The sequence below is a fragment of the Sapajus apella genome, unplaced genomic scaffold (genome assembly GCF_009761245.1).
Source record: "Sapajus apella isolate SASKATOON/1434 unplaced genomic scaffold, GSC_monkey_1.0 scaffold1569, whole genome shotgun sequence".
NCBI classification, from domain to species: Eukaryota; Metazoa; Chordata; class Mammalia; order Primates; family Cebidae; genus Sapajus; species Sapajus apella.
The window spans coordinates 1-14,156 of NW_022438495.1; the positions used below are offsets into that span (position 1 = coordinate 1).

Here is a 14,156-nt window from a genome sequence, read left to right on the forward strand (position 1 = left end):
CTTCTTCTCCCTCTTCTTCTTCTCCTTCTCCTTCTCCCTCTTCCTCTTCCTCTTCCTCTCCTCCTCCTCCTCCTCCTCCTCCTCCTCCTCCTTCTTTTTCTTCTTCTTCTTCTAAGGATACTGATCCCATTATGGGGCTCCACTCTCATGACCCCATCTAAGCCTAATAGCCTCTCAAAGGCCCCACCTCCATATATGATCACATTGGGGATTACGGCTTCAACAAAGGAATTTAAGGGAACACATGTCCAGTCCCCCTAACCGCTGTGAGGCATGTTCTTTATGCTGTCCAAATAACTTGCGCCTTTTGTTTCCTTTTTTGTTGTTGTTGTTGTTGAGATGGAGCCTCCCTCTGTCACCTAGGCTGGATTGCAGTGGCGTGATCTTGGCTCACTGCAACCTCCGCCTCCTGGGTTCAAACAAGTCTCCTGCCTCAGCCTCCCCGAGTAGCTGGGACTACAGGCGCACGCCACCAGGTCCGGCTAATTTGTTTTTTCCTATTTTTAGTAGAGACGAGGTTTCACCATGTTGGCCGGGCTGGTCTCCAACTCTTGACCTCAGGTGATCTGCCTGCCTTGGCCTTCCAAAGTGCTGGGATTACAGGCGTGAGCCGCGGCACCCGGCCACCTTTAGTTTCCTTTCAATAACACTTCAATGATAAGATTATGCTTTTCACCCTTTGTTTATACAGTAGTCCTTCAACTATCCAGAGGATCTGGGCAATGAAGTTTCTAATCCACATCATTTAGGGTTAACTGGGACAATGCTCTCGGGAAGCAAAACCGATGTAGAATGAGGTTGCCCCAGCAGGGTGAACTCTCTTCCTCCCCCTTATGAAACCAACATGAGTGCTAACTGATTGGAGTCCTCAGTTGTGGAAGTTTAGACTAACAGCCCTTAACCAAGCCCAACACTTCACTCTTCTGGCCAGGCCAGCCGCTCTGGAAAGAAACTTACGAAGCACTCGACCCAGGCTGTCTCGGGTGACTATTATGATGAAGCAGCGGATAAAAGTCAGTTCTGTGAGGAGTTCCAAAGGCAACAGAGAACCTTTTTCTCTAGCCCTCCCTTCCATGGAGAGCAGGGCACCCAAGCTTAGGAAGGCAGGCAGGGAGCCTGCCAAACAAATGGTTCCAAGGAGGCGTCCTGCAAGCCAGGGTCCGTGAGAAGAGGGAGTTAGAGTACAGATGGAAAGCTGCCCACAGTAGCAGAGCACATACAGCAGGATTGTGCAAATAAGTAAATACACAGAGGATAATGGAAGGTAGGGTTCTCCAAAGCTGAGAAAGAAAAACACACGTGGAAAGGTGGAAAGGTGGAAAGAGAGGAAAGCATAGACTAAACTCCATATTCCTGGGCTGGTACTGCAGGTACACGTGCAACCACAAGTTTGCCAATAGATACAAGAGCTTCAATTCGAAACACTGTATTCTTCTCCGACACCAAGGGAACAGAGATCCTTGTACATATGGCTGATTAGGTAGAATTTGGAATTTTGACAAAACAGAGAACCACACACTAAGCATAAGGAAGAGGAGTTGGTTACATTCACAGAGCATATCCCACTGGCAGATGTATGCTTAAAGCTTTATGCATCCCACAAGAGGAGTGAAATGACGACCAGAACCCATGAAAGCTATGAATGGTTAGAGGATGAAACCACAGTCACAATGAGAGACCTCAAGGTGCCTCTTTTATTAACAGTAGGTGTAATCATGGTGGCAAGAACACTAGGATCAATATATCGGGCCCTCATTAGGCTCCGGGTGCCTACATAGAACTTTACGATTGGAGAACCATTGCAGGCGTCAGGCCAGAACTGGCACGAGGGCCATAGTTTGCCAAACCCAGGTAAAAATCATGATCTTATTTCATTTTCTTCATAGCATGTGTCCCTAAGAGAGCTGAGAGGCATCTGATATCAGCACATCTGCAACGCTTTCACAGCGTGCCAGCTGGAAGCTCCATGGCAGAACACTGGAGCCCCAGAAACTCGTGGTGACAGGTCCCTGCATTTTCCAGCTAATTCTTTCCCATGGGGAAAAAGCACATTTCCGACCGAGAGCACTATTTCCGGCTCCCTGAGTCCTTCTGTCCTTGTGCCGTGAGGTCACCCATTTAAGAGACACACGTGCGACGAGGGTGAGGTGATCGAGGACTGTCCATTCTGAATTGTGGGAAAGAGCCTTGGAGTTAACAAATCCTTGAGGCAAAATATTCAAAGTGTACTGCCACTTGGTCTGCTTTATGAAAGCAAAGTGGTTCTGGGCTTTGCTATTTGAAAGAAGATAAAGGAAATTTATCTAATCCCCTCCCCCTACCCTGCTGAACTGCTGCCTCCCAGGTGGTCCTCAATCCAGTGAGGAAGTTTGTGAAACAGCAGCTGTGACTGAATCACCACCTGACCGGGCTTATCATAATGCATTATAACTGCCAAAGAACATTCTTCCACATCAACCAAACTGGAGAATTAAATGGCGAGGTAGTGGAAGTCATGGCCCATGCATCTCTCAAGTCCAACGTGGACTGCTCTGTAATTCCACGGGGTCTGGAGCTGCTTTTAAATGACGACATTCACAGGGACCTGGTGCTGCCACAGCCCCCGCTTGCCCCTTTCTATCACAGGAGCTCTGCTGCATGGGTCAGGAAGCTGAGGACGGTGGGGGGTGTGGGGGCATTAAAAGAACACAAGTTCCATTAGGGCCTGGAATTTTGTCCTTTGGGTTAAGGCTATAACTCTGGAGCCTCAACAGTGCCTGGCACATAAAAGAGAATCAGTAGGATTTCGTGGAGTGAACCAACGAGTGAAAATGGGAACTCTACAAGATCTTCACTCTTCTTATCAAGCAGGAAACAAACCCCTGGATGATTGGGAGGTCTCACTGGATCTGTAATGGAAAGTGAAAACACAACTCTGTTTATTCAAGGACTGGGGGTAATGGTGGAATTATGAATCACAGGACTCGGTGCAAGTTCACAACCACATTCAAGCTACGCCCAAAGATCTGAATGTCTCCGTAGGTCACAGCTACCTGGCTAAATGTTCTGCTAGACGAAAGCAAGAAGTTTCATGGGGTGTACTTGTGGGATTTTATATAACCCTTCCCAGTGGGTAAGCAGCTTCTCTGCGCTTCAAGGGGCTCTGTGTTTGTGTCTTTCTTCATGTCTGCACATGAGCTGCACCCCTGCAACAAAGAGGCTCACGGAGGCTCATGTACAGCAGAGTCGGCTTTTTATGGTTATTGGTGTTGTTAAAAAAACTCAACAGAGGACTTAATGCGTTGCTCAACAGTTTTATTCCTAAAGAACCAGTGATGAATGAAGCACAGCTAAACATCGTTGTTGGTCCAATCATTCAGTCACTGAACTTAATAACACTTTATCTGCACCTTGAGCCTGCCAAGCACTCTTCTAAGTGCTTTGTGATGCTATAAACAAACAAACAAACAAACAAACAAACAAATAAATAAAGACAACAAAAACAAAACAAAAAAAAGCAGACCAAAAGGCATCCTGCCATTGTGGAGTTTACATTCTAGCAAGGGGAAGAAGGAACATAGGGAACAATTAATGTCGCAAATTATGTAGGTGACAGAAGATGAAAGAGGCTACGGCACAATACAGATTAAACGGACAGCATAGGGGTGACTCAAAAGTGAAGTCAAATTGTAACTTCAAATCATGCCTTTAACATGCTGTCCCTGCTGCCTTTTCAGTTAAATGCTTTGACTGTGACACTTCGTTTCAGGCCATCCCAGGCCTCCGTCATCCTGGGATCCGGGGCTGGTACTAGAAAACACGGAATTCAAATTTAGAGACAGCGTTCATGTTAATTAAGAACTCCTTTCCTCCAGTGACTAGCAAGCTAATTTAGCATGCTTCTTAATTGATAAGGCACTTCCCTAAGCTGGGTTCGTGGTCCCATTGAACTAGCCAGTATCTCCATTAGATTTGCCAGAAAAGTCATACGTAAAATCCTGTTTAGGCTTACTAAGCTAAACTTTTCAGTTAAACCAGCACCTTTACTGCTCATAGGAGGAAACATAAACAGAGAATAAAAATGCTTGTCATTACGATTTTTGCGCTGGGATGATGGAAACCGCTCTCCAGACATAGCAGAAGTGAGTGCTCTCCACCATGACCACGCTGACGGTATCAAATAGTTGAGGCTGGTATCCATGAGGAAGTTTCACAGAATCCAAGGTGAAAAAGATATTATTATCTATCACTCCGTTTCTTCCACGGACGCTAGTAATGCAGACCTGCGAGTATACATAACAGAAATGATTATGAAAAAGCCCGATAATCACTGTAACCAGCTGTGCACCTCCTCACTGTGGGTCCTGCATGAGTGAAGGTCACTTCGATGCAAATCGATGATCCCCAACCTTGTTGGCCCACTGCTAACAAAAGGGGTGTTTTGTAGGAATACCCATGCCCACGCTCCACCTCAGACTAATGAAATCAGGCTCTCCCGGGACGAGGCCTGGGTCTCTAACGAGAAGTCCTGCTCTAAATATGACCAAAATATGTCCATTGCCCTCTATTGCCCTGAATGTCCTGCTCATATTCAGGCTCCAATCCCCAAATCATTCTCAGCATTCGCTGGTAAGCTCAAGTCCCACAACACGCTCCGTTCATTCTTTCCCTACAGTTTTCTGGCACAAAGATTCTTTTTCTTCCACCAGTTGTTGGAAGATTCTGATAAGATTTGGGTGTCAAGTAAAATGCACAATTTAGGACTTAATCATGTGCTTGCTCTACATAATTTTCTAATTATTTCCTTTGGGAAGTCCTGCCTTTTCAATTAAAAAAAGTGGCTCCTTTGTTGGCAAAGGATGTATTTCTTCCTATTTTCTGGAATTCCCATTACACCCAACAGAATCCTGGGCACGAAAATTATCACCAAAGGAAGGGTTAGCAGAAACTGATGACGGGAGCAACAGGAAAGAAATTACCTCTTCCGCGCAAGCCCAACGGGTGGGCTTCGCAGAGATTGCCTTGATGTTTGAGATGCCTGGCTCACTGGAATATTCCACGTCTAACCAGTCGCCCTCATAAGGCACAAAATCTGAAACAGCCATGGAGAAATGTGAGTGTCATGATCTCTTAACTAAGCCACGTTGTATTTCACACGTTACTTTGATAGTGTAACACTTTAAGTCAGTTCTGCTAGATCTAAAGTCCATTTTGTGCATATTTAAACAGACACATTGTAAATCTCCAAGTCCGAAAAGAAGTGTATAATCCTTAGGCATTGATTCTCCTCTACTGATATAACAAAGTCAAGTGGAGGAAAGTGTGAACCGTGCATCACAGCCAGTCTAAGGGTGCGGCATGGGATTTACTGCACAACTGTTGGCGTTCACATCTCCTTAGTGAGAGGCAGTCAAACATGTAGGTAAGAGCACAGGTTTGAACCTGGCTACGTGTGTCCGAATCTTGACGCTGCCACTCACTCAGTTTGCAACCTTGGCCAAGGTGCTTAACCTCTCTGTGCCTCGTTTTCTTCAACTATAAAATGAGAAGGACGACAAACAGCCTTCATGATGCAGAGTTGAATTAATTGTGAGTGAGAATTAATTGCCATGTGTGATACACACAGAATCATCGCTGGCTGCAGAGTAACCACGAAATAACTGTTGATTTGTAGCAGTGGTAGCAGTACCACTAAGAAATGTTGTTACTTTCAGAATGGATCGATTTCCCCTGGTGCTCTGCTCAGCTGATGAACTCTTAAGTATGTGCCTTACATGTTACAGTTAAGACCATGGAGTTTCAAACTGAAGTTTACAGTAAGTTAAAAGTGAGTCACAGGATAACAAATGTAAATGGAAGAATCTGGAGCAAATGGAAATCCCAACTGCAAGTGACACAGTAAATTGCCACAGTGACTCCAGAAAACTAGCAATATCAACACAGTGAAACATTCCTTCACCTTAGGACTCAGCATTGTAGAATGACACAAGCACAGTGTTAGACCTCTCTCTCTCTCTCTCTATCTATCTATCTGTTAATTTACATACATTGCCTTTGTGTGGGTTTACCATATATCTATGTTCTGATAGCTCCAAAATGTATATGCCTCCAGCTCTAACCAACCCCACGTTCAGTTATCCATATACTTACACCAATCTAACGTGTATAAAGCTGAGTTGTTGGTATTCTCCGTATTCACCACCTTTTGTTTGCCTCAGTCGTCTACATCACAAACTGGCAACTCCACCCTCACCACTGCTCAAACCAAAAACTTGGGAGGTACCCTGGACTCATCTTTCTTCCACACCAAAGAGCTAATCCATTACCTCCTGCGTTCTTCTCTAGCTTCAAAATATATCCAGAGTCCACTCAATCCTCAGGTCCTCCACTTCTATACTTTCATTCACATGTCCAACATCTTTCACCAGGAATGTTACAACGCTTTCCTGACTGATTTCCTGGCTCCATCCTTCCCCTCATAGTCTCTTCTCGACAGAGTCAACATCTTAAAACAACATTCAGGCCAGAGTCCTGCTTTTGCACCCAAGAAAACAAACTAGCAAGCTGCCTGGGTTGTACGACAGCTTTTTATGCCCAAGCTGTACGACAGCTGCAATAGACAAAAATAGAAAAAAAAAAGGGGGGGGGGGTATCTTTCGGTATAAGCTAAATATTAGAACATATCTGCTGATTACAGAGAAAGTTCAACTCCACCCTACTCCCCACCGCCCCCACCCACACATGCAAGCAGCCACAGGGCGCTATCTCCAGTTCTACGTTTGAAGCATTTGAAGTGTATTCTTTTAAAATTTGGTACTCTATCCTGTCACAGAAACTTCCCTAGTAACCAACCACAGAAATGATCCCTGCAAGTATAGTCTCGTAAGGGTATTAAAAATAGTGTCTCTGTGTACTTGCAGGATTGTGTTCTTGATTAGAAATTAAATTCTTATGTGAATAAAAATTATATCCAGACATACTGAGGGCATTGAACAGATGAACACGCAATAGACGGCAGCCGATAGTTTATAATCCTGCCTATTTGCCCTGTATTGTACATAATTTCAATTGGAAGGGTCTACCTCTAATATTGAAGAGCCGTTGACTGAAGCCAAGTACACTGTAAAAGTTGTTCTAGGACTAAAATCCTCTCAAAAAATTAAGAATTGCATCATGTATCTCAAAACGTAAATCATACCTTCAGAAATAATGTCTAGGGAGAAATTAATGTCGTCACTAATATAAACAGTATCCTCACTTATAGAAGTGACACATCCAACTAAAAGTTTGGTTCCTGCGTCTGAGGGTCCAGCATCGTAAGGCACAATGTCCACCTGTAAGATTTAGGAAAGAGTTACTTCAAAAATAATACAAATTTAAACACGGGAACTTACATGATTAAAACACCGGTATCCAAAAATATTTTCGACAACCATCTTAAACACTGATGAGTATATTTCACGTGGTAAATGGACCATAGACTTGAGATGGTGGTAAAAATCATGTGTGTGCTTCATGAATTGTGAAATGTATCCCAAAACATTGATTGCGTACCCAAGTTTAATGCCCTTGTACCATGAGAACACAAGATTAGAAACATACCATCCTTCGCCTGTAGGAATTCACAGTGAAATGACGGTAAAGCAGACCGATATCTAGTCATAAGCAGGTTGCAATGAAGGATGTAAAACTAGTTCAAAGATGGATTTGTGAATTATCTAGAGGGAGAACATTTCAGACGGGGAGGAAGTAGGGACATTTGCTTGGGGGAAGTCAGATGTGTGCTGGGTTGTGAAAGAAGACAGAGGTGTAACCTGGTAAACGGGTAGAGGAGCAGGGAGACAGACAGGAAAAGCGACACAAGTTAGGAGCCTAGGGAGCAAAACCCTAACTTCAAGATCCAGGCCCAGGAGACAGAAGCACGAAATAAAGTTGGAACAATAACCTCAACGGGGAAAGGTTCAAAAATCCAAGTCAAATTAGGGTTTCAATTTATCTACAATAGAGAGGCATAAAACCTTTTTCCTTATTGAAAGTGTAATAGTCCTCATTTTATAATCCTTAAAACTTACAAATAATGCAAGTTCATTACACTAGAAGTAGAAAAAAAACCCAGATAAGCAGACAGCAAAAGGCGGTTATCCCACAATCCGTATTCCTGGTGGTCTCTTGGAACTATATTTTGGGAGTAACATCGATCGTGATGTTTTTGTCTGTGCACATATACATATATATATATATATATATACACACACACACACACACACACACACACACACACACACACACACACATATGCCTGTTATAAAAGCAAATTAACATTGCATTCAGTATTAAAGGATCACATTAAATGAACGCAAAAGCTTTTAAATAACAAGGGAGGACAGAAAGAGTCATAGGGAATCCCAAATAATGGATGTGCCGTAATTTCCTAACCCAATTCCACATAATTAGATATTTCGCTTGTGTCCTAACATTTGGACTACTTGCCTGACTTAACTATAGGATAGACTCCTAGGGTTGAAATTTGTTGTTCAAAGACTTCTGATGGAAACTTGAGCCACTAAGTTGTAAATAATTTTTCATGGTTCTAAAAACAGCCTAGTTTGTTGCTATTCTCATTTCTGAACTGGCGTCTTTCCAGCTGTCAATACCAATCTGATGTTTATTTTCCCCATTTTCCCCTCACTTGCTGTCATGAAGGAATGAGGCACCAGCCTCCTGTCCACGTATCAACCACCACTTCTGTCAGTATCCAAGTGGATGATCCACAGCACCCTCGGACCTCTCTGTTCCTTGACTCCATTCACACCAACTCACAGACATACTGCAGACTAAAGCTTTGCCCAAGTTTCATGGATCCCAACTCTGTTTCTTATGCCTTGCAAATATCACCAACACAACAGCAGGCACAGATAGATTCAAATGTGTGCGATGACGCGTTGTGTGACAGAAGTGGCATTTCAATGCAGTAGGGGCAAAGTGGATTATCCAATTAATGTGGAGGGACAACTGGGTAGCCAGTAGTGAAACAAGACGCGGAGCCTTCTCTGAGTCCCACACCCAGAAAGCAAACCCAGGCTGACTGTTATGTTTGGATGTAGATAAATGAATGACTTTCAGAAGAAAATCTAAGCGAATACTTGTGTAAATTACGTATTACAATTGGCCTAAGGATACTTCCCTAGCCCAGAGGCCGTATGGACAAAATGGACATATTTATAGTATGTAAAAATTAAACAGATGGAGGAGGAGGGGAGCAACATGGAGAAACGGGACTCTCCAGAGATCGTCCTCCTGCAGAAACATCAATGTGAAAGACTATCCTTGTATGAAAACACCTTCACTTGAGAGAAGGAAACCAGGTGAGAGACCACGGTACCCAGCTATAGCATGATAATAAGACAAGATGCATTGAAGAGGGCAGTAGGGAAAGTTTTACATTACCCCTATCACCCCTTCCCCAACCTTCCACAGCACAGCATGGAGAGAGATACCATCCACCCGGAGAAGAGAGAGAGTAGCAGGCATAGGACATTGCCTGGGAACCCAGTATCAGGCCTGCCACACCATACGCCGTCACTTGACAGACGTCCATGGCCCCTGACTCCGAGATGGTACTTATGGACCAAGTCTCTAGACCCACCCTGGCACCAGACAGGAAGCCACCGCCACAGCAAAACAAACTCAATACCTGGCCCACATCTCTGCCGAGTGATTCCAGTGGCCTTATGCTCACAACAGTCTACAGCAACAGGGAGTCCTCAGTGAATAGAGGCTTGGATTCCAGTCTCGCAAGGCACCAGCCTCAATAGCTAAGGGAGTGCACGCCGTTGCAGCATCTGTCGCTGTGTCCCTGGGATTAGGAAGCCCCCTAGTGCTTCAGTAGCTGCAGTGTTCACGAGCATAAGGACCAAAAGAGACCTATATAGAGTTTTTGGATAGGCTTAGTATTAAAGGATGTCCCCAGAAAGCTAGACTGCAAAGACTGAAATAAATACCTACTTCTTCAATATGCAGATATAAACACATGACCACAAAGATCAAGAACAATCAGGAAACCAGGACATCACCAAACTGACAAAACAAGGCGCCAGTAATTGACCCTAGAGAGATAGGAATGTATGAGTTGTTTAAAAAATAATTCAAAATATCTATTTTCAGCATGCTCTGTGAACCTCGAAAACAATTACAGAGAAATGATTCAGAATTGACCAGGGTAATTTGAGAGAAAGATTGAAAGAATTTAAAACAAACAAACAAATTCTGAGGTCGAAAAATACAATGAAGGAAGTACACGATAGAGAACATCGACAGGACAACTGATTGAGCAAAATAAAGAATCTGTAAACTTGGAGACGGGTTCATTGAAAATATACAGTCAGAGGAGACAAAAGTAAAAGGAAGGACATGGAATGAAAAAAGAAACTTACTGGATTTCTGGGACAATATCAGAAGAGCAATAGTATGAGTCATTCACATTCAAGAGGGAGGAGAGATTGATAAAGAGGTAGAAAGACTATTTAAAAGACAATAATGGAGAGCCATCCAAACCCAGAGAAAGTTACAAACATCTAGGTACTGGAAGACCAAAGTTCTGCATTCAGATACAATTCAAATAAGATTACCCCAGGACATACTGGGGCTGGGCGCGGTGGCTCACGCCTGTCATCCCAGAACTTTGGGAGGCCGAGGTGAGCGGGTCACCCGAGGTCAGGAGTTCGAGACTAGCCTGACCAACATGGAGAAACCCCGTCTCTACTAAAAGTACAAAATTAGCCGGGCGTGGTGGCAATAATCCCAGCTACTCGGGGGGCTGAGGCAGGAGAATCGCTTGAACCCGGGAGGTGGAGACTGCGGTGAGCCGAGATCGCGCCATTGCACTCCAGCCTGGGCAACAGGAGCGAAACTCTGTCTTAAAACAAAACAAACAAACAAACAAAAGACCGATTGTAATCAAACTGTCAAAGACGAAAGAGAAAGAAAGAACCCCGAGAGCAGCAAGAGGAAAGGAGCGAATCACATACAAGGCAGTTCCAATGTGCCTCCAATATACCAGAAGGCTTCTCAGCACAAGCGTAACAGGCCGGGAGAGAGTGGGATGACATATTCAAAGAGCTGAGGGGAAAAAAAAAATCTCTAGCCAAGAATAATGTACCCGGAAGTGAAGGAGAGATAAAGACTTCTACGGAGAAACTTCCTCACCACCACAACTGTCTTACAAGAAACGCTAAGGAGAGTTCTTCTAGCTGACATAAGGGATGCTAATGAGTAATGCAAAAGCATCTGAAGGTGTAAAACTCACTAGTAAAAGTAACTACACAAATTCAGAATACTCTAATAAGGTGACGGTGGTGTCCAGATCACTTATATCTTTCATGTAACAGTTAAAGAACTGTTTTAAAGTTTAAAAATAAAATAAGTACAATGGTTTGTTAAGGGATATAAAATATTAAAAAGTTGTAAAGTGTAAAATAGAAAACTCAAAATCCGGGGGTGGAGTTAAATGGTAGAGTGTTTGTATTTTGTGACCAAAGTTATGTTATCAGTAAAATAAACTGTCGTGATTATGTTTTTGTAAGCCTCACGCTAAACACAAAGGAAAAAACCCTGTAATAGACACATTTAAAAAATCAAGAAAACAAAACATACTAATAGAGAAAAATCTCTTATCCATCAAGGAAGACGGTAAAAGAGGAAGAAAGGAAGAAATTACCTGCAAACTGAGTAGAAAACAATTACCTAAATGACAACATTCCCAACTAAAATACGCAGAGTAGCTGAATGGATTAAACAACAACAACAAAACTGTGACAGACCCACTTCTCCCTAAAGGACGTTGTAAACTGAAAGTGAAGGCATGAAAAAAGTTATTCTTCCACGTAAAGGGAAACCAAAAGAGAGCAGGAGCAGCTCAACTGATTTCAAATAAAATAGACTTTAAACCACAACCTGGAAAAAGAGACCAAGAAGATCATTATATAATGATGAAGGGGTCAATTCATCAAGGGGATATAATGATTTCCATAAATATGCACCCAACATAGCAGCACCTAAATATATGAAGCAAATATGAAGGTCTAATTCTAATTAGGTCTAATCTAATTCGTAGATATTTTTAATAGGAAAGTTTGTTTATGGAAGCCCTTGTAGTATTTCCTCTGGTACCATCTTTCTGCTTTGCTTTATGTCTTTCATTCTTTTACAGCCTTATTGAGATATAAGTCACATAATCTGGAAAATGCTATTGAATTGTACCCTTAAGAGAGTTTTGTGGTTTGTGAATTATACCTGCATGAAGCTCTTTTTAAAATGTTTACAAGGCACATGGTTTGACATAGCAATTCCATCGCTATGAATGCACGCCTCAGAAAATGCTTTTTGTCCCTGATAAAGGAAGTTGCAGGATTATATAGAGTTCAGTGATTGTTATTGTTACCCATATTGTTTAAAGACTAGAAGAATAGATAAGTAATTTTTATGTTTTAAAGCAGAAATCACTACAAATATTAGAACAGAAGAACCTACAGCTTCACAGGAGTGGGACTTAAATTGCAGTCTACATCCACTCTACGGGTCACAGTAGAGATGCTGGATTAATACGAGAAAAGAAAGATGGAGAAAGAAAGCCCATTGGGATAAGACACCATTCCCAAGCTCATGCACATCTCACCTTGATTGCTCTCAATCCATAAAGTGTTTTATCTTCTTCCACAACCGCATTAACTCTCTGTCCAACTTTTAGAGGCTCATTGCCAGTCACAACATCACAACTGAAGTAGATCGACTCATCAATCACACCATAATCACCACAGAAACTTGTGACAACTCCCTGCACAGTTTTCAACTGGGGCTCACCTACAAGATAAAGAAACAAAGGTCACATTATTAGCCTCAAATGCAAACACCGACTGCAAATAAGACTTATGCCCACCATCTGCATAAGCCTGGGCAGAGAAGTTTTTTAAATGTCTCTGACCTTGTTTTCATCTGTCAATCCACAACAATCACAATTTCACCTAATAGGGTTGTTGTAGGTTTTCTCTAAGTCTAAAAAAAAATTTTTTTAAATTTTTTTAAAAATTTAATTTTTAATTAATTTTTTATTTTTTGAGCGGAGTCTGACTCTGTCGTCCAGGCTGGAGTTCAGTGGCGTGATCTTGGCTCGGCAACCTCTGCCTCCCCGGTTCAAGGGGTTCTCATGTCTCAGCCTCCCGAGTAGCTGGGATTACAGGTGCGTGCTGTCACGCCTGGCTAATTTTTGTACTTTTAGTAGAGACGGGGTTTCGCCATGTTGACCAAGCTGGTCTCGAACTCCTGGCCTCAAGTGATCCACCTGCCTGGGACTCCCAAAGAGCTGGGATTACAGGCGTGAGCCACCGCATCCGGCTTGTGAATATTAACTGACACATGCACATCAACTGTCGAGAGCTGTGAGTGCTTTGCACAAGAGAGTGAAAATGTTACCTGTTATCACCTTATCTACATATGAGAGTCTGTAAGCTTCTGCTCCTGTTATATCCCCTTGTCGTTGTCACCAACATGAATAGCACCTCCTATAGATACTTAACCATCTCGGCAGACAAAGCACTAAAAGCTTTCTGGAGACTGAAGGCTAGTCCCAAAGGGCATCCGAATGGTCTTCTCCTTCTCCTTCTCCTTCTTTAATTAATTCTACGCAAGCATAGCTGATAAGCAATATTTAGAGATCTGACTTCTGCAGTCCGCCCGCGCAACGGGTTCTCTGCCCTCCTCTGCCCTCCAACGGGATCAGATATGCATGAGACGTCCACCTGGCTTCAAATTACACTCCCGTTTCGGATATAAGCCTAAATTCATTCGCGAATTAGGGAGTTTCTCGCCTACTGGAAATATAAATAAGCATGTGCTACACGACGTGGGGGAAAAGCACAGGCGGTACAGCCCCCCAAGGTCTTCTCTGTCAACACCTTCCCGCTTTAGATGGACAGGAGAGTTTGGGGGCTGGCTCTCAGGAGCCCGTTGGGGACTCGGGACACCTCCCCATACACGCACAGAAGATGGAGCCGCCATCAATTGCTGTCCCCGCCCCAGTCGCCACAGCCTCATTCCAGGGGTGAGGAGAACCCCTATTGGGAGGCTTCTAGGGTGGGAAACAGGGGGACACGCAGAGGAATACCTTGTGGGAGACCCTGCTG

The 14,156-nt window shown here is 43.3% G+C and overlaps 1 protein-coding gene across 1 annotated transcript; it reads right to left on the reverse strand.

The window, feature by feature from the left end:
* Positions 1-1,183: 1,183 nt before the first annotated feature.
* Positions 1,184-14,031, reverse strand: LOC116546871 (cancer/testis antigen 55-like). The gene is made up of 7 exons (XM_032272995.1): positions 13,788-14,031; positions 12,653-12,837; positions 7,178-7,313; positions 4,959-5,071; positions 4,075-4,262; positions 3,686-3,783; positions 1,184-3,429 (listed from the first exon to the last, which is right to left on the reverse strand). The coding sequence occupies exons 1-6, from the start codon at positions 14,029-14,031 to the stop codon at positions 3,717-3,719; spliced, it is 933 nt and encodes a 310-aa protein (XP_032128886.1). The 3' UTR covers positions 1,184-3,429; positions 3,686-3,716.
* Positions 14,032-14,156: the final 125 nt, after the last annotated feature.